The sequence below is a fragment of the Myxocyprinus asiaticus genome, chromosome 42 (assembly GCF_019703515.2).
Source record: "Myxocyprinus asiaticus isolate MX2 ecotype Aquarium Trade chromosome 42, UBuf_Myxa_2, whole genome shotgun sequence".
NCBI classification, from domain to species: Eukaryota; Metazoa; Chordata; class Actinopteri; order Cypriniformes; family Catostomidae; genus Myxocyprinus; species Myxocyprinus asiaticus.
Window position 1 is genome coordinate 27,035,976 of NC_059385.1, and position 26,634 is coordinate 27,062,609.

Consider the following 26,634-nt stretch of genomic DNA (forward strand, 5'->3'; position numbering starts at 1 on the left):
ACTGAAATTAATTTTATGAAAATGCACATTTATGTGCACTAAGAAGTACTGAGTAGAATTCAAAGTGCCTTATGGCTAATCTGGAGTTCACCCATAAATTCCTTTACACTGTATAATACATGTTATAACCCAATTTATATAATTTAATCAACAAAACAATACTTTAATCATAGATAAGTTTACTTGTAACTAGTTAACATTACTTAAAAAATTAAGTTCAGTTTACTTGAGCCAAATAAGTATGTTTTCTTAGAAAAAGCATGCAAACCGACTGCCTTGAAAAACCTAAGTAAGGTCAACTAATTGGATTTTACAGTGTACGTGCTTTTGTCAGCACGTCCACTTATTATGAACATCAGGCAGTGGTCATAAAATGTAACAATCTAAAGTTAATATATACAAAAGTGTCGCAAGAACATAAAGTGTGCAAGATAGCAATTGAGAAAATAGAATTGATGTAAACAAAAAAAAAGATATTTGTCCAAATATGATACAAAATTTGTAACATTATGAAAACACCACGTATCAAGTAGGCTTATCAGTATGAAAGATCAGAATATAGTAAACAGTGTGATCACCAAATATACATATAGACTACACAGGTATACACTATTTATCTATTTGAGTCAACCACTTTATCTTTATTGCAGTTGTGTCTTTGGACTTTTCCAAGAAATCACTACCTTGTCTCGGTAAATTTTTTAGGAACTGTGCTTTCGGTCACTACAATTTAAACAGTGAATCGCAAATTGTGCCATAGAGTTAGCTTCTAGGCAGTGAAAAACAGCATTTTCTCCAGTGTGACTGAATGCATAAATTATAGTAATAAATGCATTGCACTACATTGGATTCGAAAACCATATAAAGGTGGAAAGGCTTAAAAAAAAACATTATATTTGTCCCTTTAGTAATTGTCTTTTGAATGCATTCACAAATGTTTCTGAATTAAAAAATACATATTATGATAAAAAATATTCCTTCTAAGACTATTAATTCTTACAATCATCTTGCAATCAGTGCAAAATCGGTTTCATGGTCGATAAGAAATCTCTAAAAGTGTCGGGCTGTCAATCTACATTGTAATGACACAGAAACAGTACAGGACATAATGCAACTGTTTTTTGCTTGTTAAGACTAAAGTAATTCACATTAATTGAGCAGTACATTTAAAAATCAAATTGAACTCTCAATGTTGCATACATTCCTCAAAGATTATTAAGACATTTTTAATTCAATATATTTTTCTTTTACAGTAAGATTTTATCATAAATGCTAATATGGCTAAAAATAACAGGAATGTTTTGGAACTGTTGCGTCCACATTTTGGAGTCACTTCATTTAAAAACAAAACTCTACTGTTTCACACTACGGGTTTGTTTACTTATACTGACACAAAGTTGGAAATTAATTGAACTGATGAGTGAATTATTAATCTTAGTATGACTACTTCTGTAATACTCTAAGCAAGTTTGTTTGCTTAAAGTGGCAGTGCTCGAGCGAAGCACTAGTTTGGCCATAAACCTTGTGTTGTGTGGTATCCTTATTTAGTTTGGCACAAATCAAACGCTTCAACATACGAGTGTTTCAACTCTAAATACAGTAGGTTAAGGCCATTGAGGTGCATTGTGCTTAGACCCCACAGTGTGTTTTACAATTGTAATTGTCTGTTGTCCAAAACATTGGAATCATGCTTTTCCCATTGCCTGCTGGTTTCCTGGGATTTTCCTGGTCAGGAAGGCATGAATGTGAGGCCATATCTTGTTGGTTTCAGTTCCTGTGAATGTCTCCAACACTCCTTTACTCCTGTTGATGTAGAAAAAGGACATATTTATTCGAATATGTCTAAATATATTGAATATATATATTGCATTTCCGTTCTAAAATTACATTTTCACTCCACTGATGTTTAAGTTTAGGGTTTGGGATCGGGGTAGGGTACTAATAAAATATGCATTCCTGTTGACTGTATTACATCATTTACAACTAAAAACACAACTCGCTTTTGGCGCCACCCTGTGGACATTTCACCCGTAAACTTCCAGCTTTGGCCACTGGGGGCAGTGGTTAGAATTTCGGTGTGCACAGGCCGATTTCAGCTGAAGAACTTTCGACCAACTGTCGCCGAATTTACTGTGCAATCAGTCTGGACGTAATTGACGTCAAACACTGGCGAGTGACACATGATTTTTCATGATTAAACTTTTAAAAGAAATATAGATAAAGAAGAATACAATTTTAGAAGACTAAATTATTGGAATATAGTTTATATACAGTAAGTCATTTGGAAATGTATTTATTATATTTGACAGTCCTTTTTTTTTTCATTTTTGAAGTTCAACTGTATTGCAAAGCACATCTGGCACATTCTGCTAAACATCTCCTTTTCATAAGAAAGAAATTAAATGGATTTAGAATGTCATGTAGGTGAGTAAATGATTACAGAATTATCATTTATGCGTGAACTCTCATGGGCAAATTCTCATTTTCCCCTATGTGTACTACTACATTTTTTTTCATTCAGCATTAACTAAACTAGAAAATATAAGAGGAAAATACATGGATTTACTCCATATATCTGTAAGACGTATAAAATTGCTTTATGATTTGGCTACCTGTAATACTCTAGAACTGGCTGTGTCTGTCTCTCATAGTCCTTTAGTCTTCTGGTGACAGTTTCAGGAGTGTCATCATCTCTCTGAACCAACGGTTCTCCGGTGACATCATCAAGACCCTGTGAACAATACAGACCATTGAGTATAATCCAGACCAGTATCATACATAACATCAGTGCAAAGCTCAGATCCAACTCATTTAATATGTGCTATAAACACCAAATTAAAGCCACCATTCGTCAGGAATTAGTATACTGAAATTGTCAACAAATCCTTGTATGGAAGTCGACATTTTCCAGAGCTAAATTGAGGTGACCTTCAGTCAAACTGTGTTGACATATGCTTGAAAGGCAAACACAGTTTCACACTAGGCTACTCCTCTATTAGATTAGAAGGCAGTGAATTGCCGTCTCATGGATTATTGCTGAAAACCTCCGGTTTGCATTCAGCTGAGTAAGCATGAATACAGACAAAAAAAGAGAAACTGACTGCATTTGTAGTGCAATACACATATTAAAGAAAAACATCTAAAATAAAACTCACAACTGTTTCATAAATGTTTCTAAAATGTTTTGACTAGAATTATGACATTAAAATGAAAGAAACTGAATAGAAATAAAAAATAAGAAGAAATAAACTTCTATTTCGTTCACTTTTTTGTAACCATCCAAACTTTATTAAATTTCAAGTTTCTACAACTCCCTACTTTTAAAAATAGACTATATGTCTAAAACAAACTGATTTACAAAAACAAATAGCAACAGCAGTAACTATGAAAAGTAACAAAGCATGCCAAATGTTCTGTCCTTCAAAACCAGCCTGATCTCATGAATATAACATGACTGTGGCGACATTCTTGCAAAATGATTTTACGTGGTTCACTACACGTATTGCAGTAGTTTTGAGGTGAAATGTCCACTATGTGGTGCTAAAAGTGAGTTGAATTTTCTCCCAAAGAGATGAGCTCTATCAAGTTTTAAATCAACAAAACCAACCTCCCTACCCTAAACCTTAAACCTAAACCTAACCAATAGTTTCATAAAAGCAAATGTGAAATAAAAAACACAATTGCTGAAGCAACTACGTCATTGTGTGGTGCTTCTGTGACCCTTTCAGCTCACGTTTTGACTCGTGTGCTATTCAGGACTCGTTTCTCGATTTTTTACATCGCAAGTGAAATACTCTTATCAGTTGAGCTACCACACAATTTGATCAAGCTTGTGAATGTGAAAATGTATCGCCTTACAAGTCATGCGCTAAAGTGTTTTGATGCCATAAGTGTTTATGAACTGATAATGTTCCATTTTACTTATGATTTTGTGTAAAAGTGAATAAAGTCATTGTTGTTGCGCCTCTAGTGTTCATTTCACGAAGACACTGTTGTGATACGTACAACGAGCCACGTAAGAATCATTTTACAATAATGTAGCTATAGTAACATGATTCTATAAGACCAGATTATTCAAAACAGTCAAAGGTTATTCAAATTTCTAGTGTTTAATAAGTGGATGGGAACGGGGCCTGGGTAGCTCAGCAAGTAAAGACACTGACTACCACACCTGGAGTCACAAGTTCAAATCCAGGGCGTGCTGAGTGACTCCAGTCAGGCTTCCTAAGCAACCAATTAGCCCGGTTACTAGGGTGGGTAGAGTCACGTTGGGTTAACCTCCTCGTGGTCGCTATAATGTGGTTCTCGCTCTCGGTGGGGCACGTGGTGAGTTGTGTGTGGATGCCGCGGAGAATAGCATGAAGCCTCTACACACGCAAAGTCTCCGTGGTAACATGCTCAACAAGCCACGTGATAAGATGTGCGGATTGACAGTCTCAGACGCGGAGGCAACTGAGATTTGTCCTCCACCACCCGGATTGAGGCGTGTCATTACACCACCACGAGGACTTAGTGGGCACTGGGAATTGGGCATTCCAAATTGGGGAGAAAAGGGCAGAAAAAAATAAATAAAAATAAAATAAAAAATAAGTGGAAGCAAATGCTGTGCATGCTCAAGTTTTACTGCACAAATGAGAACAATGTTCCCTCAATGAATTCCTTGCTAAACAGAAGCATTCTTATCACTCTTCCTGATCTGGAAGACTGTGATTGGGCCAAACTTCAGAAAGTACCATGACCTACTTTATCTCAAGAACTCTTTGGACTCTTTACAAGTTTTGAACCAGTGTCACATTTTATAAAAGATCTTATTCTCAAATTACACATTTTATTATTTCTAGTATTATGTGTTAATGATTTATTAGTATTTAAAAAGAAACACAGCAATTATATTTAGAGTGAGAGTTTAAATCAAAATGTTCTATTTTTTTAATGAATATTTCCACTGCAAAACATTCTGTTCTTAAAAAGTATCTTTGTCTTTTTTCGGAGTAAGAATTTCTAAACATCTTTTGAACAAACAAAATGATACATATAATTTTTTTTTTTTTTTTTTTTTTACCAAATGAGATCCTACAACTTGTTTTCAGAGAATGTATTGAGATTATTTTGTCTTTGGCTGTCTCATCTGGAAGGCTGTGTCCTCCGGAGGTCGCATTTGTCGGCCGCATACGTCATCGAGGCTGTCTCGTTTCAGAAAAGCGAGTAGGATACTCCGAATGCAGCCTTCGAATGTGACCTTCTTTCACGGGAATTCGGAGGATGCATGAGGTGTATCCTTCGTGGGCACTCACAACCCACAATTCTTTGCTTCAACGGAAATGTCTAAAAAAAAATGACGCCAATTTGCCCGTAAATATGATGTTCAAATGCAAGGAATGTTAATTCCCAAGTTGAAGTACCTCAGTAGATGGGTGCTGAGTATATAATATGTATAATTATATTAATATATAATTAAAATAAAGTATTAGACTAAAAGTACACCTGTAAAATCTATTTTCTTTTCTCTTTTCATCATTATAACTCTCCTAAAATGTACCTCATTCATTCCCTTCCAGAGAGACTTTGTTCCCTTCTCACTCAAAGCGCTCGCGCTTATTAAAGTGTGCCGTGCTGTCATAGCAACCATGTTACATTCCGTTTCTGTTTGTCCTACAAAGGCCGTTTAAATCTCGTTTAAATGAGGCTTGTTTAAAGGAGGACACTCGGTATACTGCAGCCTTCAAAGGATGCGTCCTACCTAGCATGCAGCCTTCCAAACGAGACACAGCCTTTAACAGATCTTTCTTCACTTGTTTTAAGCATAAAACATAATGTATTGTTTTAATTTTTGATGTGTTGTTTAAACTCACTTTTAAAGGGACAATTCACCCAAAAATGAGAATTCGTTCATTTACTTACCCTCATGCATCCCAGATGTGTATGACTTTCTTTCTTCTGCTGAACACAAATGAAGATTTTTAGATGAATTTCTCTGCTCTATTCGTCCATTCAAAGGAAGTGAATGGTGGCAAGAAATTTGAAGCTCCAAAAAGCACATAAACGTAGTATAAAAGTAATTAATATGACTCCAGTTGTTAAATCCATATGTTCAGAAGTGATATGATAGGTGTGGGTAAGAAACATGTCAATAAGTACTTTTTTTACTATAATTTCTCCTCCCTGCCCAGTAGGTGGCGATATGCACGAATAATGAGAAATGCCATAAACAAAAGAAGAAGAAAGTGAAAGTGGAGATTTATAGTAAAAAAAAGGACTTCAATTGTGATCTGTTTATCACCCACACCTAACATTTCCCTTCAGAAGACATGGATTTAACTACTGGAGTCATATGGATTACTTTTATACTGCCTTTATGTGCTTTTGGAGCTTCAAAATGTTGGTGCCCATTCACTTGCATTTTATGGATCTACAGCAGAAAAAAGAAAGTCATATCTGGGATGGCATGAGGGTAAGTAAATGACGAGAGAATTTTCATTTTTGGATGAACTATCCCTTTAAGTGTACTGACCACTGTACAGTTTTCAAATCAGCAGGGACAGTCAACTTCCTCTTTTTATATTTAAATTTTTTAATGATCAACAGTTGTATCAAGCAATCTCAAACAGGATCGTAAATAGCTGAGTGTCTTTGACCTGTTTTATCACATTCAAAAGCATGAGGTAATGATAAAAGATCAGAGGACTCACTGGCTTCTTTGGCGGGTTGAAGTCTATATTATAGACCCTGCCGCTGGGAAGATGCACCCAGCGTGACGTTAGACGCTCTCTGATGGTCTGGAAAGGCACATTCAGGTTGATAACAGTATCTGCATCACACATGCTCTCCAGCGCCTCAGCCTGAGAAACAGTACGGGGGAAACCTGCCAGGAGAGAGTCACTAAATGAGGGGTGAAATGGTCAAGTTTAAGTTGTCTCAAAGAGTAGCTATTGCTTAAGGTTAGATTTGGATAAACTGTTGTGGCTGTTTATACTAAACTCTAGAACAAATGATCTCCTTAAGAGCTAAAAGCTTTTAAAGACCCCCATGTAATTGTTTGATGAGTACAGTTTTCTTTCTTGTGTTGCTGCATATCCTTTTGAAACAAAATTTGAGCGGGTCTCTTTTTTTAAATAGCTAATAGACTTTAGTTTACATCACAGACAAGAACCATGATTTGCTACATGCTAATGCTAGTCAGTAGCAGATGGTATAATGTTGCGTTCCAGACAAAGTTGGCAGTGGGAATTCCCTAGTTGAAATTTCTCACTTCCAACCTCAATGTGTTAGTCAATCACACATCATGGACACAAGCACACATGTCAAATACACAGTCTTCCAGATGCTAGGTGAAATAGGTGAAAACGTAGGCATTGACTGATACACAAACAATTCTTATTATTATCCTCTTGTATAATTTTGGTATATTGCATGTTCACACATTTTGTTCACAAATATTGATCTGTTTCTCACCCACACCTACCATATCAATTCAGAAGATGTGGATTTAAACACTGGTGTCATATGGATTACTTTTTTTTTCCTTTATGTGATATTTGGAGCTACACAGGTCTGATCCCCATTCACCTGCATTGTATGAACCTACAGATCTGAAATATTCTTCTGAAAATCTTAATTTGTGTTCAGCAGATGAAAGAAAGTCATACATATCTGGGATGAGCAAATGATGAGAGAATTTTCATTTTTGGGTGAACTATCCATTTAAGCTTCTTTTTACGTTTCACAAATCCCAACTCCACATTATGCTTGTTGGAGGCCGCCATCTTGTAAATGATGTCAAATGATGCTTCTAACTGCGGCTGGGGTTGATTGATCTACCTCAACCTCACAAGTCGGAATGTATGACTTCGAGAGGCGTTTCAATCATTATTTTCATGCAGGAGGTGGGAAAATTCAGAGTTGTCTGGAATGCAGCATTAAGGGGACAGGGCATTCTCATTCTAGAGCGCATTTTATTAGACAAACCTTTGTATGTGGCCCTATGTGCAAGATAAGTGAGCAAATCTTTTGGCCCGTTTTGCCGGAAAAGTACATTTTTATTGTGTATATCTGCCAAAACATTTAGTCAACTTTTAAGAGTATGCCAGCACATAGATGTCCTCAAAGCTAACAGACAAAAAGCCACAAAACTCCAATTTCATGGGGTCTTTAAAGATGAAGGGTATAATTTCTGCAACACCAGTGACACTAAAGGGTTTTCAAACTCCCCCAGTCTGCCAAATAGATAGTCCTGCCCCAAACTTACGCCATTGGTTGGAGCAAATGTTGTTGTGTCAGAGCAATGTTGCAGGGAAATCAACCAACAAATAGCTTAATCCTAGTTGTCTCTGCACATTAAGCTGAGATAGGAGAAAGTATTAATAATAAAAAAAGCATTTTTGTTTTTAAATAATTTGTATTTTATTTATTTTTTTCCTTCACCTGCACTTGTTTTTATGACTCAGTGATTGTATTCATACATTGTTTGATCTTATTGAACATTTCTATAGAAAAACATCTGCAGTTTTAGCACCATTTGTGGACTTTTCAGACGGTCCCTTACCACACCCTCCACAGTATTAGCACATTTTAGCACAATGTGTGGACTTTTCAAACAGTCCCTTACCCACCGTAGGCAAATTTTCTACGTTTTTTCAATGTTAAATTAGCGATCTGGAACGATTTTACCATGACGCCATATGACCAGCTTTAATACAGGACAAATCGCATGCCGTATTGTTTTGATACGGGACGCATCGTTTTATATTTAAATACGGGATGATCCCGTATTTTATGTGAGAGGGGGCAACCCTAGTGAAATTAGATCATATTTTACAAAATATAAGACAGTTTTTTTGTGCAAAAAAACATTACTTATATTATAAGTGAACCTCAAGGAACATATTAAAATAATAAAAAAGGCATGTCATGACCCCTTTAAGCAAACAGATGAAAAGTATATAAAAAATAAAAGTTTACACTGTCCTTGTGTAGCACACACATGACCGAGTTTATATACAGCATTTTTGCCGTGGTGTGTGGGGTGAGTTTTACCATCTAGAAGCCAGCTGCTCTGCCCAATACTCCTCAGACTGGACAGGATGAGACGAGAGATGACATCATCAGGAACCAGCTGACCCTGATCAATACACGACTTCATCAGCAGGCCCAAATCTGTGCAGGAAGAGATCAACCTTTCACTTTTTATATAAAAGTTTGCATTTTTAATAATTCAGTAATTCCATTATGGTTCCAATTTATACCCCTGATTTTTCTTACATTTTATATGTGTTGACTGTCATTTTCAAATACTAATTACCGTACTTGTGTGATTTTGCTTCTGCCATTTATTTTTATCATTTTATAATTTTAAGGACTGTAAAAGCATGTCAGAAGTGAACACTTTTAGGATGATGACCATGGTAGAGGCTTTTGTCTTGGTCTGCAGATGTTTTAACCACCTTGGTTAAACCTTTAGGTATGACTTTTACCGTTTACCTATTGCAGTTGTTGCTGAGTTGTAGTATTTATAGATACATGGGTACGAACAGAGAGACCTGAATACAAACAGAAATAATGTCTAATCACCACTGAAATTAGCTTATGGTAAGAGATATCAAATTCAAGTGGCCCAACAACACAATGAACTTAATAAATAGTCATTCTATGACTCACTATGACCATTCTATTTAAAGATATTATTTTATGCACATAATATATAATAATATATATATATTGTATATACCTATAGGTAAGTGAGTAGGTGACAAATAAAATGGACATGGACTTTTATTTGAAGGTTTTAGGTTACAATTTATAAGAATATTAAATGAAAAGTGTATATGTAGATACTGTGACTGGTCACCATTCCTTTTAAGCTTCTATTTTATCATTTCTACTAACCTTTTAGCCATTTTTGCAGTTCATTTAAATACTCCTGCAGTGTGACATACATTTAAAAAAGTACAAATACTCTACAAAGTCTCTAAACTAATGTTAGGTCATAAAAACAGCATGCATAATTCATAGAAAAAATTGTTTAAAATAGTTTTAGGATAAGTATAACATCACATTGCAGGACACTGCTGTCAGTGCTTTAAATGAAATATCAACATCCGAAATGCAGTTTGGGCTCCTACTTTAAGCTTAAGATTTTACTATAGTTTTGTTAGAAATCTTCCAAATGTGCACTCAAAAAATAACTCTTTGGCTGAACTTGATTCAATCAAAATTACCGTGTCATTTCAACTGAAATACTTCAAGTGGAACCTAACTGAATCAAGTAAACCCAACAAAATACATTACATACAATACAATTTACATGCAATTTTAACTCAAATAAAACGCTTTTAGTAAATGCAAGTTAGTGACAGGAAATGTTAGCAAACTTAGAAACACATGCTAGTACAACTTGGCCACAGCACAGAAACTGCTCAATGGATAAAGCAATATAAAAAACACTCAAAATGTGTTGGTCCTCAACCTAGCTCTGCTTGAGGATGGTAACCCCCAAAATTACAACATTACAGAAATTCTTCTAAATCCCAAAATAACAAAACATTAAACTCTCACATTTCCCCCCATATTATTTATATTGCGCAAAGACACATAAAATAACACTTTATTTTACAAAATTTTACCTTTTTTTTTTTTTTATCCCCTTTTCTCCCCAATTTGGAATGCCCAATTCCCACTACTTATTAGGTCCTCGTGGTGGCACGGTTACTCACCTTAATCCGGGTGGTGGAGGACAAGTCTCAGTTGCCTCCGCTTCTGAGACTGTCAATCCGCACATCTTATCACATGGCTCGTTGTGCATGACACCACGGAGACTCACAGCATGTGGAGGCTCATGCTACTCTCCGCGATCCACGCACAACTTACCACACGCCCCATTGAGAGCGAGAACCACTAATCACCACCACGGGGAGGTTACCCCATGTGACTCTACCCTTCCTAGCAACCGGGCCAATTTGTTTGCTTAGGAGACCTGGCTGGAGTCACTCAGCACGCCCTGGATTCGAACTCGCAACTCCAGGGGTGGTAGTCAGCGTCAATACTCGCTGAGCTACCCAGGCCCCCCCATTTTACACATCATTTTAACATTTAGTCTCCCTGTCAATTCCCATGCAAAGCATCCAGGGAACTACAAATCTTCTGCCCAGTTTCAAGTTGAATCAACTCAGTTCATTTAAGTTCCCCTGGTTACATGTATTTTATGAGTAATATAAACATAGGAGGATTGAGTTTTGAGAAAACTGACAATAGTGAAAGTTCTTTTGTGTGTGTGTGTGTGTGTGTGTGTGTGTGTGTCCAATGAAACCTAAAATGTTAAAGAAGTCTTTGATGCAACTTGGCAACATTGTGCAAGTGGTTCATTTGTTTGTCATTTGTTTCATGTTATGCCTGGGCTGCTCTCACTTTGGTAGGTTGAACTGTTCACCAGATAACTGATGAATCCATTCTACTGCAATGTCCACGTAGCAAGGTGCCAAGTTACTAACAGAGCCATGGACATCACAACATCTGTCCCCCATTTGTGATGTTTATTTTTCATGATTTGTGCTTCTTCTTCATCATCATCATCATCTTATTTATTTATTTTGTTAAATTCTGCTCTTTTTGGCTCTCAAATAACAAAAGTTTGTTGTTACTGTTTTAAAAGATATTAACTGTAAATGTACTACTGTAACTTAATTCAAAGAGTACATTACTAAGCCTTAATTTTAGGATGCTTGATTTGCAGCCAATTCTAACAGTCTTTGCATTCTTCAGACATGTTTAGCATGCAGGGATGGCAGTCTCAGAGGAAGACATCCTCTAATAAAAGGCCATAAGTGCACAAATGTCCTATTAAGGTATAAATATTTTTAAAAACCCAACTCTTGTAATACACACACAAGAGTAATGTCATAATAGTGCACGTCTAAAAAGCCTGGGTTAAAGTGGAGTTAGAGTTTAAGGATTTGTCACATACACACACACAAAAAAAGCTCTCCAGACAGTGACAGTGAGCTCTCCTGTGCTGTTAACTCTTTCAGATATTTCCAAAGCAAAAATGAGTGCATAAGGGGAATACTGGTGTATATACAAAGGCAGTCTCTTAAAATCTTGATATCTGCCTGTAGACAGTAGTCTATTCAAGGACATCATATAGTAGCAGTACATGATTTTGGGCATCAAATGCGCGAGCTGATTCGGAACGCGCCAACAAGCTAGTTGATGCCTGTACTGCTGTCTAGTTAGGCAGCTCACTAGGGTTTGAGATACAGGCTAAGTTTAGCATTGGTTCTGATTATATGAAGCCTGTAATTCTGCATCCTACTCAACATCTCTCCATTCGCTCAAACCCGAGTTTCTACAGTTTTGAGCCATTTCGTCACAGCTGCGTTTAGTTTGAACTACGTGCGCAATTAACCGGAAAAGATTCAGTCGATTCCGTTATTCCGTCGTTCATGTCAGTCAATATTTGAATATGAGTAAAGTTGTCGTGTTGAATGTCTTACCTGTCTTCGCCTCGATATTCGCCCGCAGCAAGTCCCCACTGGAGAGATGCTTGAGTCCGAAACTCTGCGCTATCCGACTGGACACGGTCCCCTTCCCTGAGCCCGGGGGGCCCATGATCACCGCACGAAACACACTCTGCAGACGCATGCTTAATGTATCTAAAAATGCAACTTTTAGTAAACAATTTATTTAAAAACAAAAGTCAAATAGGCGTCTTCTTTGCACACCGCCTTTTTTTTACAGCCGTTATCCTATAACTAGAATGTGAAACGTAATCCTGAGATGTGCGGTGTCTTCTGTGTGCTCAAAGGGTGAAATCCGCAACTCTAATTTTATTCCAAAAATTAAGCCCTTCCTTTCCTCAGGCACGCGCATTTGTCGCGGACGCGCGCCGGGGGCGCGCTTACATTACAGGAAGTAGGCCTACATTGCAAAAACATAGAGGGCGCGTGAGGACACCTACAGTAGTGCGTCTGATTTCCAATGCCAGAAAATAAATAATAATCGTACTCTTTAGTTTCGTACTAAGTGATTATTTTGTCGATCTACTTGTAAATATTTGAAGATTTTTAAGATTTTCTCATTTCATTACTAGAGATCGACTTTGCCAATATTGATAACTAAGGTGGTGGGAAAGGCTGATAACCGATTAATCGGACGATAGTTCTTTAAATCGATTTATAGAATGTAAAAAATAAATAAATAAATACAAATAAAAAACTTACTATGACTGACTCAGACACAGAGGCTACAGGAGTCTAAAATGAATAAAATCCCAGATGCAGTTTATTGTTTAACCAAAATTCCAATAATAACCAGAAAAAATTCAGATATGCATAATGTGAGACTTTTAACTATAAACAAACTCAAAACACACACGGTACTCTTATTTTAGAGCATTTACCAGATGAAGGGTTTTGTGTGTGCGGTATAGGCCTATAGTATAGCCTATATAATAACGCCATATGAAGTTTAATAAGGAAAAGGTTTATTACTATTCACAAGATATGAAGTTGGCACAGGGCACATTATCATTTTCTTTGCATGCCTTCACTTTAATTTAGAACATTTGATCATCTAATAAATAAATATGCATTGAAGTGAGGATAAAAATAAGGATAAGTATTGTCAATAATGAAAGATTTAGATACAGCAAATCCCCACGGGATTGTTTTTATTTCACCTCTAGAGGCTACTGATATATTACAGAACCAAGACGTTCTAACCGTAAGAATCCTTCAGCGCCACAGAGGAAGTCGGAGAAATAATAAAGAAAACATTATTGCAACTATCGGCACTGATTTTTGCCGATAACGATAGTTCTAAAAAGCAACTATCGGCACCCATCAATTGGTAACACCTATATATTCGGTCTACCCCTACTCATAATAAAATTCCATTACACTGAATTGAGTAATCTTTAACAAAATAAAAACCTATATCTTTACATTTTATAAAATTTATTTTTTTGTTAAATTTACATTGAATTGAGTAATATTTAACAAAATAAAATAAAAACCTAAATCTTTTACATTTTATAAAATTAATTTTTTTGTTAAAAATTGCACTTTAATTAGATGGAATTTTGAAATTGAAATGCATAAATCTTAAAAATAGGCTTAAATATTTTAGTGGATTATTACTATGTTGCAATTAATTGTATTTTCATGTAACATGTATAATATCAACACACTGTAATTGAAATTAAACAGTTTGCACACACACACACACAAATAGATGGAATGCAACTTGAGTTATAAAGCAGTGTACTTAACATGTAATTAATTTGTGGATCTGCTTTTAAATACACATTCCTAGTACAATGACTAGGCCTGCATTGCAGATCATTGTATTTAAATGTGATATGTGCATATGCACACTGTAATGTGAGCCTAATTTGCAAAAAACAAGAGACTGAATGCTGCTCAATTTATTATGCAATAGTGATTATGTAATGTGTAAGTTGGCTTGAATAGGTCTGCGGTAATGGGCTTTGGGGTTGGCAACATTGTCTCAATTAATTCATCACCAAAATGTGGTGGGCTATTAAGTTTGATTGATTTGAATGGCACTTCTCATATTGTTCTATGTGTATCCAAAAAGAGATTCTATTCATCACTCTTTACACTTAACTGAATGCATTCATCATTAATCAGCTGACAAATGATTGACAGGAGGGGTTCTTTTAAAGATAAGAATGAAGGTTTGCTTTCTCCAGACTCTAAGTTAAGAACAAAAGTTCCTTAAATACAATGGGACAAAGACAGGATTTGTAAACCCTGTGTAGATGTTAATTATCATAGTGATAAGGATGAAGGATAAGATGCTCATATGCAGATGTCATGTATTTTTTGGCTAAGTAGTAAATACATAAAACAAGAAATAAAAAGTACACTACATTTCTGCTGATATTATGAAATCGGAGCTTATGAACTACAAACTAGTGTTGTGAATGGTTGCCAAGGTGTTCTTCTGAGTGGTTGTTACCAAACATTCCTATGTGGTTGCTAGGGTATTTTGGGTGTTCTGGGTGGTTGCTTACAAGCAAAAGTGAAAAGAGCCCCCCTCCCCAGAGATCTCCAAATGGGGGAGGAATCTCCAAAAGAGGGCGAGGTAACTCCAGAAGGGGGAAGGGATACTCAATAGGGGGTTGGGCCAAACTCCAAAACTCCACACATGGTTAGGGTTGGAGAAGGGTATAGCTCCAGGCATTGCTATAAAAAGGGGTGGTCGCTCCAAATCGCCATTGATGATATAGGGAGCCCCTTATCTAACTTTTTCCCTAACCATAACCGTGAGTGGAAGTGACGGCACCTTTTGGATGTGGCGCAGCCCCGTTTAGGGGAAATCACGCCCCCCTTTTGGAATAACTTCGCCCTCTTTTGGAGATCCCGCCCCCATTTTGAGGTTTCTGGCCTGCAGCTGTACTACTTATAGGGTTGGGGAAAGGGTTAAGTTAGGGGCTTTAGCTGTTTGGAGCTCCAGCCCCTCTTTGGAGCTTGGCCTCTCAAGTTGGGTCCCTCCTTTAATGTAAGTCAATGAGACAGCAGACCTCTCTTCATTAAGCTGCATGATTTTATGTATCATTTATGCTCATAACACAAACAGTGTAACTCATAGCCTACCAAAAATTATAACTTTATCTCATTCCTTTTCCTTTGTTGTGCTGTGCACATGGCACTCCCTTGTGGTCAAGACAGCACCAAACATTAATGCTTTTATAGTTTAATGCTTGACTTTGCACTGTACTATATAAAAGTCAGAGATAGGCTGCCTATAGACTATACAACTGCATTATTGATGGAGTTGGGAAATGGGAACCGGTTGTTATTCAGAACTATTCCATTCAAAAAATAAATAAAAAATACCGGAAGGAAATAATTTTCATCATTTGGTTCCGTTGATTCTCCAAGTGAGATCCAACTTTTTCCAGAATGCAGAAGTGTTCCATGGTTCATTACAGCAGCCTGTTTTCGTTATTTTGTCTCCAGTGTTTTCACTTGCATGGGCATATAATAGCGTATTAAATAAAAAATAAAAACATGTGGACCTATATATGTGTCGTAATGTTTTTGTTTTGACAGTGCCTCACAGGTCAAAGTTTAAGGAGTGGATACGACATAAAGCGATGGCACAAGGTTAGTTATGTTGATATCATTAACTACTTCAAGTTGTTATGACAGCTGACAGCTCCACAAGTTGAGCTTGAACTAATTTTTACTCCAACTAACACTTAAAATGGTTGTTTCTGTTCTCCTTCTAGATCACTCATTTTGGTAGTTTTCACATTGCTTCTACCAGAAAACAGTCCAGCGGCAATCAGAAGCATCATGGCCTAGTGGATGCTCAGGAAAATTGTGGATTCAGTGGCTTTGCAACACCATCTACAGCGTGAAACAGACAACGCCACCAGTGTAGCCCGATTCCAGAACAAATGACTTAAATGAGCTGGTTTTTTTTTTATCTAGTGTTGCTAGCTTCCCGAATGAAAGACTCAGTTTAGTAAATCAAAATCTTCATTCATTTCACTATGTCCAACTCATTAGACTTAAAAAATTATTGACTAGATGTTCATATAACTGTGTAGTTAAATATACTGTACACAATATGAGTTTTGTCGTAATTATTGATGATTTTTTATTTTTTTTTTAATAAAATGTATTAATTAAAAAGTCAGTTTAAACACCATCTGCAAGAATCTGTTCTATTAAAATATGAAATAATCATCATTTGGGAACATATTGCCAAGGGCAGTAGGCCCTAAATACAGTTAACAACAAATGAGACTCTCACGAGACCTTCCCAGCCCGACAGTTCCCTTCTATAGCGATAGTCACATTTAATTTACTAATTTTATAACATATTATAATAAATATGAATGTTAGAGGCATTTTTGCTCTTTTTCTGATTCTCACTTATAAATCTATACAACTCAATATAAACATTTTATTTTATTAGGCTATCTGCCTCATATACCATGTGCAGTTTTCTGTCAGGTCAGAATTTATTTGATTTTTGACTTTTGGAGTGCATTTACACATAATTTTCTTATTGTTAATCAGATTATGCTCTACATTGTGAATTGCTAAAACTTCAAAAGTTATGATTATCAACCCATAGACAAGATCTGACAATGCATAGAGTTACAATTAGTTCCAATGGCTAGGTAATTACACCATTAACAACTAGGGATTGCAATCATAGGAATTAAACAATTCCAGTTCCTAAACGATTCCTTTCATGATTCTTTTAGTAATTTTGAGAAGAAGTTTTCAGAAAAAAAGCTATTCTTACTAAGGTTAAAGTTAGGTTTAGGTGTAGGGTTAAGTTAGGGTGTAACAGTGGTAGGAGGACGAGTGGACAGCCATCACACCTCTTTGATATAACCATCAAGTTCAAAGTGCATAAGTGCTCCCTTTACCCTTTGTAGGAAATAACTGCAGGCGAAGCTCCAAAAAGGGATGGAAGCTCCAAACCGCCAGCCAACCTTTTCAAGTAGGTTTAACTGCAGGATGGAGATATCCAAATTTGGGTGGAATCTCCCAAATAGGGTGTGGTTTCTCCAAAAGAGGGCGGGGTTACTCCAAAAGGGTGTTGCGCCAACTCCAAAAAGGGCAACGCCTCCACAGACGGTTAGGGTTAGAGAAAGGGTTAGGTAAGGGGCTCCTTACCCTTTACCTAACCCTTTAGGTATGTTTTTGCTGGTGGTTTGGAGCTCCTACCCCTTTTTGGAGCTCTGTCTGCAGTTATACCTTTCTCAACCTTTTGGAGTTGGCCCAACCCCCTTTTGGCGTGACTCCGCCCCTCTACTGGAGTTTCCGCCCCCGTTTGGAGATCTACTTGGCTTTATTGGGGGCCAGTAAATTAGTTTCGATTTTAAAATCAGGAAAATACACATCTGCATTATTCATGCACAAGGTGGCGCCCTCTATTTTAGTTTGGAACGCTGAATTTTGACCGTTTGCTTGATAACGTTATTTTTACTTACCGTCACCGTGCTGATCGGTTACCGTAGTTCATAATACTGATGTTTAACGTAACTTACAAGAATGATTAATTTAAGGCTAGTGTTCTTGGTAGTTCACGAGGCGTATCTTCTCATACGGTTTGTGAACCTCCCTGATATCTGATTCATGTCCCAAAACAAAAACACTCTTTCAGTTTGAATTCATGTAGTCTACCTCAAATGGTATTTTGTATTTGAACTGTAGGCAATTTTACGCACTAAAAGTTATTCTTGAACTTTAATTCTAACCTTTAGAATCTCAGTTTTGTGCTATTTTCATTCATTGCTATTTAGGGATGATATCATCAGAAGTGTACAGAAAACAAGATTTTGTTTTATTTATTTCTTTATTTATTTTATTGAACATTCATAACATTATAAGACAATACAATGTCATACTCTGAAAAAAATATCTAGTAAGAATTACTTAATTTTTAGTTCAAGTTTTTGCACACAGTTGTTCTTAGTCAATTTTAATGGTATACAATTATATAAAATCTATGTAACTTCATGACTTAATATTCATTCAAGTGAGTGAGTAAATTTACCTTAAACCTTTCAGTTAATACAGTGACTTAAAAAACATGGTAAAATTTAAACGAACATTTTATCAGAACATTTCACATTGTAAACATCCCTTATTAATCATGTACAGCATGACATACAGAAGCCATCCACATGGAAGCTTAATGCTTGCTATGTAATCTGATAGACTACAGCACATTGCATTACTGGCAATAGAAACTAAATACAGACCTGCACATGTGGACCTCAACACTTGATGACTGTACCAGTCAACATATAATTTTTTTGATCATGAACGGGTAATTTTGAGTAGAAAAAGAACTTCAGACTTGACAAAACAAGAAGTTACCAAACACAACAACAAAAACAGTGTACATAAACATGCAAAAAGTGAAGCCATGTAAACTCATTAATTAATCAAGACCGAAACCAGCTTCGAAAAGTTAAGTAAAATGTATTTATTTTATTTACCTGTGAAATTTACTCAAATTAGCAAATAAATATGACAAGGTTTTCAAATTTAGGACTGATACATGATGACACATTGTAAAGATAGCAAACAATCATAAATAATATTTACTTAAAAGCTACAACATTATTTTTACATGTTTGAATTGAGTACAAATGTAGAATTTACTTAATATTTTCAAGTTCACGCTTAAACGAATTAAATGTAGAATGTACTTAATCTTTTCTTCTATATTTACTTCAACACAAAATCATTTTTTTCAGTGTACCTTTTACACATGCAGTTCAAATACAAACTTAACATTTTTTGAAGGGCTTCACAAACATATATCAAATTCATTAAAGAATGACACAGTCTTCCTGACTTTATTGTATTTGGAAAATTTTATAAATTCAAAATTAATAACAAGGGCTGTTTGATAAAGTGAAAAATTGGGTTTTAAATCACTCAGCTCTTTTTGAAATATCATATTCATAGCAATGAAGTAAATTGTTTTTCATTTTCAAACTCAGAAACTGAGACATTTAATGCCAAAAAGAAATTCAACAAGGAAATTCAAAAATCAAATGGACAAATTGAAAACAAATGAAATCTATGTCCAGAGGAAATGAGTCTACTGTCTACAAGATTTGACACGACTGTTTTACTATTGCATAATTTCCAGTTCATAGGTGTCCTATATCATGTCCAATGATTTGAACACTTGTCTCTTATATCCTGGACTCCTGGAATTGATGTCATCACAGGCCTTGTCCTTTTTCAAGGTGTGTCCATGACAGCATGTTTCTATTGACTCAGCCCGCAGAGTTTAAACAAATTCAGTCTCAGTCCTCAGTTTTGAGCTCTGCACCTGATGTTGAGAGAGAAGGGGCAAGAAGACATGCATTAATGTTTAGAGCAGATGACAGTCTACTTATAGAAATGTCAAAATAAGAAGCATTCTCATGAAGTTTATTCAAACTGTTCTGATATGTAATGTTTTCACTGGAAACAAACTTCCCTCTTGTTTTGTTCACATGGGATTCAGAGAGAGGCATTTAAGTCTCAGGTTCAGGTAATGCGGTTAGTTCAAGCAAAAATAAACATTATTTTATCCTTTACGCAACATAATGCCATTATGACTTTGTTGCGTGGAACACAAAAGGAGATGTTAGGCAGAATGTCAGCCTCAGTCACCATTCACTGTCATTTTGACAAAAAGATGTAAGCTGAGCTGCTACAGGAACATTTTAGCTACAGTATGTAACATTAATGAGATGCAAATATGCAGGAAGACCCATTGCTTACATTAACCGTTTATTAAATGTTACTATTTAATACAAGGTACATCAATCAAATGAGGGTCCACCAGTGTCTCTTTTTCTGTGTTACTTTAAACCAGTCTTGAAGCGATAGTTCAACCAAAACAAAACAAAAAATTGCATGGGGGACGCATAGAAACATTTTCTTTTGTGTTCCACAGCAGAGAGTCAAATAAGTTTGGAACAACATGAGGGCGAGTAACTGATGACAGTTTTTCTTACTGAGTAAACTATCCCTTTAATAGCCAGAACTTAACATGACTTGATGTAACATCTGTAGTGTTTCTCATCCAATCTGGAATGTCTCCATAATAGAATCATTACATCATACTTTACTGCCATGTTAAATGAGTTTGAAATCGCATAAGGCCCTCATCTGATTCCTCTTTCCTTAGTATGATGGCGCTGTGAGGGGTTGCACAGATTCCACATTACAAGTCAAGCATTCATTATAACAGATGAGAAACTTCAGGAAATACCAAGGCTCTGAAATGATCCTTATGGGAAACTAAAACATCTAGAAATGTGTATTTTAATTCCAAGGTAGAAACATGTAAAGCAGTCAAACAATAGAGGAGATGAGGGCTAATTGTCACATGGGGGAGCTGCCACACGGGCTGTATCAATAATAAATAATTATAAGGTTTTGAGTCAAAAGTCCAACTACACACACACACACACACACACACACTATATATATATATATTTCAGAATTACGCATTTCAATTTTACAACAAAACTCCATCAAATTGAATTGAGTAATCTTTAACAAATTTAAATTAAAACTTACTATTTTAAGTATTATGAATTTAATTTAGTAAAAACATTTACACAATTCAATTTGATGGAATTATTTTTATGAAAACTAAAATGCGTAAATCCTTAAAATAGGCTAAAATATTTTTGCAGTGCAAGTGGGTTTTCTCTAGCAGTGGTTTTGTTTGTTGGTTTTAGTCAAAAAACATTTTAAACTAGATTTTTGTGTGTGAATTCTATCCTCATTACTAAAATCTATTATTATAATATTTTTGCTATAGCTGTTGGGAAAACAAGTAAACACAATTAAACCACACTGTCATACTTTCAGGCAAGGGTCAACTATATCATGAAGGTAAAGTAGATTTTGTATATAACCTTTTACATTGAATTGCTTTTTTGTGAATTGCTTTTTGTTTCATAACTGTTTTGCTGTGTAAATTTAGCTGGAAAGCCTATAATAAGTTGTTTAATGGCGGGTTCCATTGTGACAACCTACCCCATATAGTATGACAACTTACCCTGCTATTGGGGTATGATGTCGCAAAAGGTCGAAGTATGCACAATGAACTCTATCATTTTTCCTGGGCAATAACAGTCAAAATTTTCAATAGCTTTTTGCAGCCAAGACCTGAAGGTATGTGCCTGTACAGAAATTGACTTTCAAAACAAAACCTACACTGCAGAAATATTCACCAGAGTAAAAAGTGTGACAATTAGCCCCAGTCTCCCCTGTATGAAACCCTGATCACTGATTAATAAATCCTAATGCAATATTTTAAACAAAGATTAATGATTAATAAACCTTACATTACATTAAACCCTGGTGTCTGATTTGCAGTAGCCTATAAAATAAGAGAAAAATGCCAGGGAAAATTCAGTTTATATATCACAACAAAATGCTGATATAAACGTATTTCAGAGTCCGTACACAAGTGACCAAAAAGATTTAAAAATAACAATAACAATTTTTGCGAAACAGTAAGGAAGTACATCAGGTGATGAAAAACAAACAAACAAACAAACAAAATTATTTTTGAATTAATAATTTTAGTCATAATGACTCATCATAAAAGGTTGACAGTTACAAGACAAACATACACTCAAAAAAATAATAATTATAAGATTTACACATTTTAATTTCATAACAAAATTCCATCAAACTGAACTTTGTAATCTTTAATAATAATAATAATAATTATATATATAATAAGTTATGTTAATTGAGTTATGTTAAACATTACACAATTCAATTAGATGTAATTATTTATGAAAACAAACAGCACAGGAGGATAACAATAAACAATGAAGAGAAACATTGAAAACACAACAAGAAAAATATAATAAATATGAGGTGTTCAATAACTCTTCATACAATTTGACAGTTGTTATACATTTTTGGAGTGTATAACAACTGTCAAAAGTTGACGTACGAATATAGTATTTTGTCATTAAAATCATAACAATGACTATTCTTGTGGATCATAATGAGAAAAAGAATATAATACATCACATATGTGAAGGCAAACTTATGACTGTAGTAAAAAAAAATTCAAACCAAAGGACATATAAGGAAGAGGTAATTTACTGAATCAAGACTGACCTTACAGAAAGTTACAATGATTATCGGGAACGCCCCTGAATTATGCGCAATCAGATAAACTCCGCCCACCGCCCACCTCTACAGCCTGCCCTTCTCTGCTCAGCTCAGCTCAACAACCCAGCGCAGTCGTCTGAATCAGTGTGCATGAGTGTGTGCGCTTTCAGCATTAGGGCCGAACAGAAGTGTAAGCGCATCCGGACACAGGACAGCCATGGCCCTGCTCGATTTAGCATTACAAGGCTTCTCCATCTTCGGATTTATCCTATTTATCGTCCTCTGGCTCATGCACTTCGTGTCCATCATTTACGTGTAAGTGAGTGTATTGCTGTGAATGTGGCATCATTGATCCGTTTAAAAGCGACACACTAGAACGCTTTTATTGTAACATACGGAGCTGATCGCGCGTTTGTAGCGTAGACAGAGTTGTAAATTATAACGGGCGCGTTGTGCTTGCGTCGCGTCGCACGCTTGCAGTGTTCGGGTGTATGGGTATGTATGTATGGCTAACAGGATGGAGCGTGGGTTTGCTCGTCGCCGTCTCGCACCTTCAATGCGGATATCTGCCGCGTTAAAGACAGATCATTATTTCTGTGAAATACTCGTACTACTAACACACCTGACACTTTATTGAACCGATATTAATTTTATGTCAATCATAGACACATTAGTTTCATAGTTTCATATCTCGTTTCATATCGCTAGCGATGATTGTTAGCATAGCAACTGCGCAGTATTCGCGTTATGGTGTTTTATTCGTAAGTTTACCAAATCTAAACTCACAAATATCGGGTTAAAATCGGCCGTGGCTTTGATTTCTCAAGGGTCTCTCATTAATTCTCAACGGTGGGAGTCAAAGCTACTTCGGTTAGGTTAGCTTCAGTAGACACACCTACCACCGGCTTTTAAGGTTTTAACATGGATTATGTTTATATATTTAATGTTATGTTTTTGTTTAAAGATGTTCAGAACGCATTAATTTGACCAAATCCTCTAGATGTCTTCGTGTGCTATGTGAAAATCTGCAGTTTTCTGTGAATTGCTCTCTTTTCCTCCTTATACAACACTGCATGTGCACTAAAAATGAACTATTTTGCACATTTTAGAATAGCAGTAAAGTCATCAAAGCTATGAACCAACGCAAATGGAAGTATGGAAATTATGTAGTGCCTCAAAAGGTCTAACAAATCAAAGCTACCTGATATTTAACAGTATTGAGGGAGTTCAGATGTATGGTCTCATACAGAAATATGGTATATGGCCATAAATATATATAATGGTTCATGTATTTGAGCATACATGTACAAATTCCACTACTATTTGGGAAAATGTTACATGAAAAACAGCATTTTTGTAGTATTTTGTAGTAAATGTGTTGCATAAATGTACAAGTATGTGAATTTTTGTATCTGTGAAAATAATGTATATGTACATAAATTTCTTCTGTGTGATTTATTTGCATATATTGCCATATATCAGATTTTTGATGCTTGTTGGCTGTTTACCTTCACTAACTGACCTAACTTATCCATAAGTTTATTTATTTATTTATTTTTTTAAAAAGAAATTCTTATGAAGGCACAATTAGTGTTATCACCATCCCCAAAAATGCAGTAATCGGTACTGATACCAATTAAACTTCACAATTCTCGATACCAATTTCGATACCACAGAAAAAAATAGGTAATATGCTATTGAACACACTCCTTTAGCCTATTAATATGTTAATTTCAATGTAAATGGTAAGTTAAAACAATAGCATGTTTCCTTTGAGTGTTTCTCAGTTAACATTGCTTCAAGTTCTACAGTTTTTTTTTCTTCTAAATTGTATACAGTTTTTTTTTTTTTTTTTTTTTTTTTTTCCCCAAATTCCAAATTTTCCATTTTTTTTTTCTCCTGAATTCCTTGTTTGAAAACTTAATTTGATTTCTTCATCAAAATTGTGTCGAATTAAATGAATCCAAACTTTAATCAAATGAAAATAAAATAATTACTTGTAATTGCGAGTGCACTCGTAAAGATCCTCCCAACATAATGTAAAACACAACATTTTTCTGTCGAATAAAGTGCTGCTCAAAAAAGCATCAAATTATAAATGAAAGCATTGATGAAAACTTCTATTTAATGCAACAGCACTCTTGCTTGTGAGATATACTTCCAAGAATAATAATAAAAATAAAATACATTTTACTGAACGCTATAAACACTAATATATTTCTGTCACAATTTCTTAAATTCCACGCACCAAGTTTGCGTTTCTGGTTCTGTGTTTTTGACGGTAGTTTCGCACCTCCGGAAAAGATGTTGGTTATATGACCCAGTGTGAGTATTGATGCGCAAAATTCTGCAATTTAATTATAGAAATATAGTCAGCAAGTGCTGCATGCTTCACGGTGAATGAGTGCTCTCTTCTGTCATCTACTACAACAAGTACAGCAAGTCATGCTCATAAAATCTGGAGTTTTCATAATATGAGCAGCTTCACACATTCACTTTACTACCTGCAGTACATGCAGATTGTATATTTATTTAATGAAATCACATTAATTTGCAGTTTAATAATCACACTCAGACATTTTACAATTTTAATTTGTCAATTTCAGTGTAAAAGGAGTCAAAGAACACGTGCTCAAGTAAGCGTGATTTGAAAGCAGCCGTGTGTCAGCCAGCGCGCGGGGACCGAATTTATTTGGTGCCAAAGTACCTGTACTTTTGACATCACTAGGTACAAAACCCTTGTCCTTAAAAATAATAATTAAAAAAAAGCATTTAATCATAAAACTTTTGGCAGGTAGTGTAGGTTTAACGGGAGCCAGCTTGTACATTTCTGTGCAGTATGTGTATGTGTAACTCCCCTGGCCTCAATTAGCGCACTAGCTACTGACTCTAGAGGCTGTAGCCTTTTAGCCTCCTCTTTAGCGTGCCCGCCTCCCATGCCAGTTCGAATCCAGCTTGGAACGGGTCGAGTAAGACTGGTTACATAGGCTATAACATATGATACTAAGGAAGCTATACTGAACTGAACTTTGGTTACCAGGGAACTTTGAGTTGGGAGTTTCCTCCACCTTCAGTAATGTGTGTCATGTTACCTGACTTGACTCTATCACGCTCTGCTTCTACTGAAGAATACACATGGCTTTCTGAAACTAGACTTGAATTGAGTGTTGAATCATGTGAAAAACCTATGGCTTTCATTATACTGACCTCCTGGTCTAAGTTATATAAAGTGTTTTGGGTCACATCTGCCTTACAGGCTTGTTTTGGACATTTGCAAACTCCCAAATTATGTGTGCATATTCTCCTGCTGAATCTGATGCAAAAATGTCCAGGCTTTGTGAGAAGGTCATCATGGATCGTAAGACTCAAACTCCAGCAAGTCTCGATACTTCGGCTCCTTTTGTAGATGTATTATTACGTGTTATGAGATGTTTATGATCTACTCTAATTTTTCAGACAGACTATGCAACTGTTTGACTTCGTTTATTGTTATCTTTTGGAACAGCATTCAAGCTCAGTGGCTTTGTGGTTTGTTTTCAAAAAGAAAACAGGTTGGTTCTTAGAGCCACTGTTAAGAATGTTCTACAAGATTTTAACCCTAAATTAGGGCATGTTTTCATATAATGCTTTGGAAAAGAGAGCTGTTCCTTTGAGGTCACACATGTTGCAGCACATCCACTCTTGATTGAGTCCCTTCTGGCCTGAATGGGGAAAGATGATTGCAGCCTGTTCTCTGAGGAACTGTTATTTCTATGGTTCATTAAGGTCTTTGACCGCATAAACCCTCACGACTGGTCATGCTACCAGTGCTGTCCACCACCACGAGTAATTAATGAAGTCTTTCTCATTGATCTGTTGTTAGACTGGAATGAAAGGGCTAAATTCCATGGACCAGGACACAACCTCGTGTCAGTTGCTTTCTTTGTAACAGACAGTAGTGCACTTGTTGACCAACGATACATTGCATTTTTGATCCTGCTGATATCTATTCATT

At 35.8% G+C, this 26,634-nt stretch overlaps 2 protein-coding genes across 2 annotated transcripts in view; one reads left to right on the forward strand and one right to left on the reverse strand.

Annotated features, from left to right (window-relative positions):
- Positions 1-1,207: 1,207 nt before the first annotated feature.
- Positions 1,208-12,833, reverse strand: LOC127432554 (GTP:AMP phosphotransferase AK3, mitochondrial-like). The gene is made up of 5 exons (XM_051683772.1): positions 12,486-12,833; positions 9,034-9,153; positions 6,690-6,862; positions 2,613-2,731; positions 1,208-1,803 (listed from the first exon to the last, which is right to left on the reverse strand). Exons 1-5 carry the CDS (start codon positions 12,631-12,633, stop codon positions 1,686-1,688), a joined length of 678 nt encoding a protein of 225 aa, XP_051539732.1. The 5' UTR covers positions 12,634-12,833; the 3' UTR covers positions 1,208-1,685.
- Positions 12,834-22,740: 9,907 nt separating this feature from the next.
- ugcg (UDP-glucose ceramide glucosyltransferase) overlaps positions 22,741-26,634 on the forward strand; it is a 61,982-nt gene continuing 58,088 nt past the window's right edge. Inside the window, exon 1 of the mRNA XM_051684238.1 lies at positions 22,741-22,955. Coding sequence (XP_051540198.1) covers positions 22,858-22,955 — 98 coding nt within the window. The 5' untranslated portion in view covers positions 22,741-22,857. The remainder of the gene's footprint in view (positions 22,956-26,634) is intronic.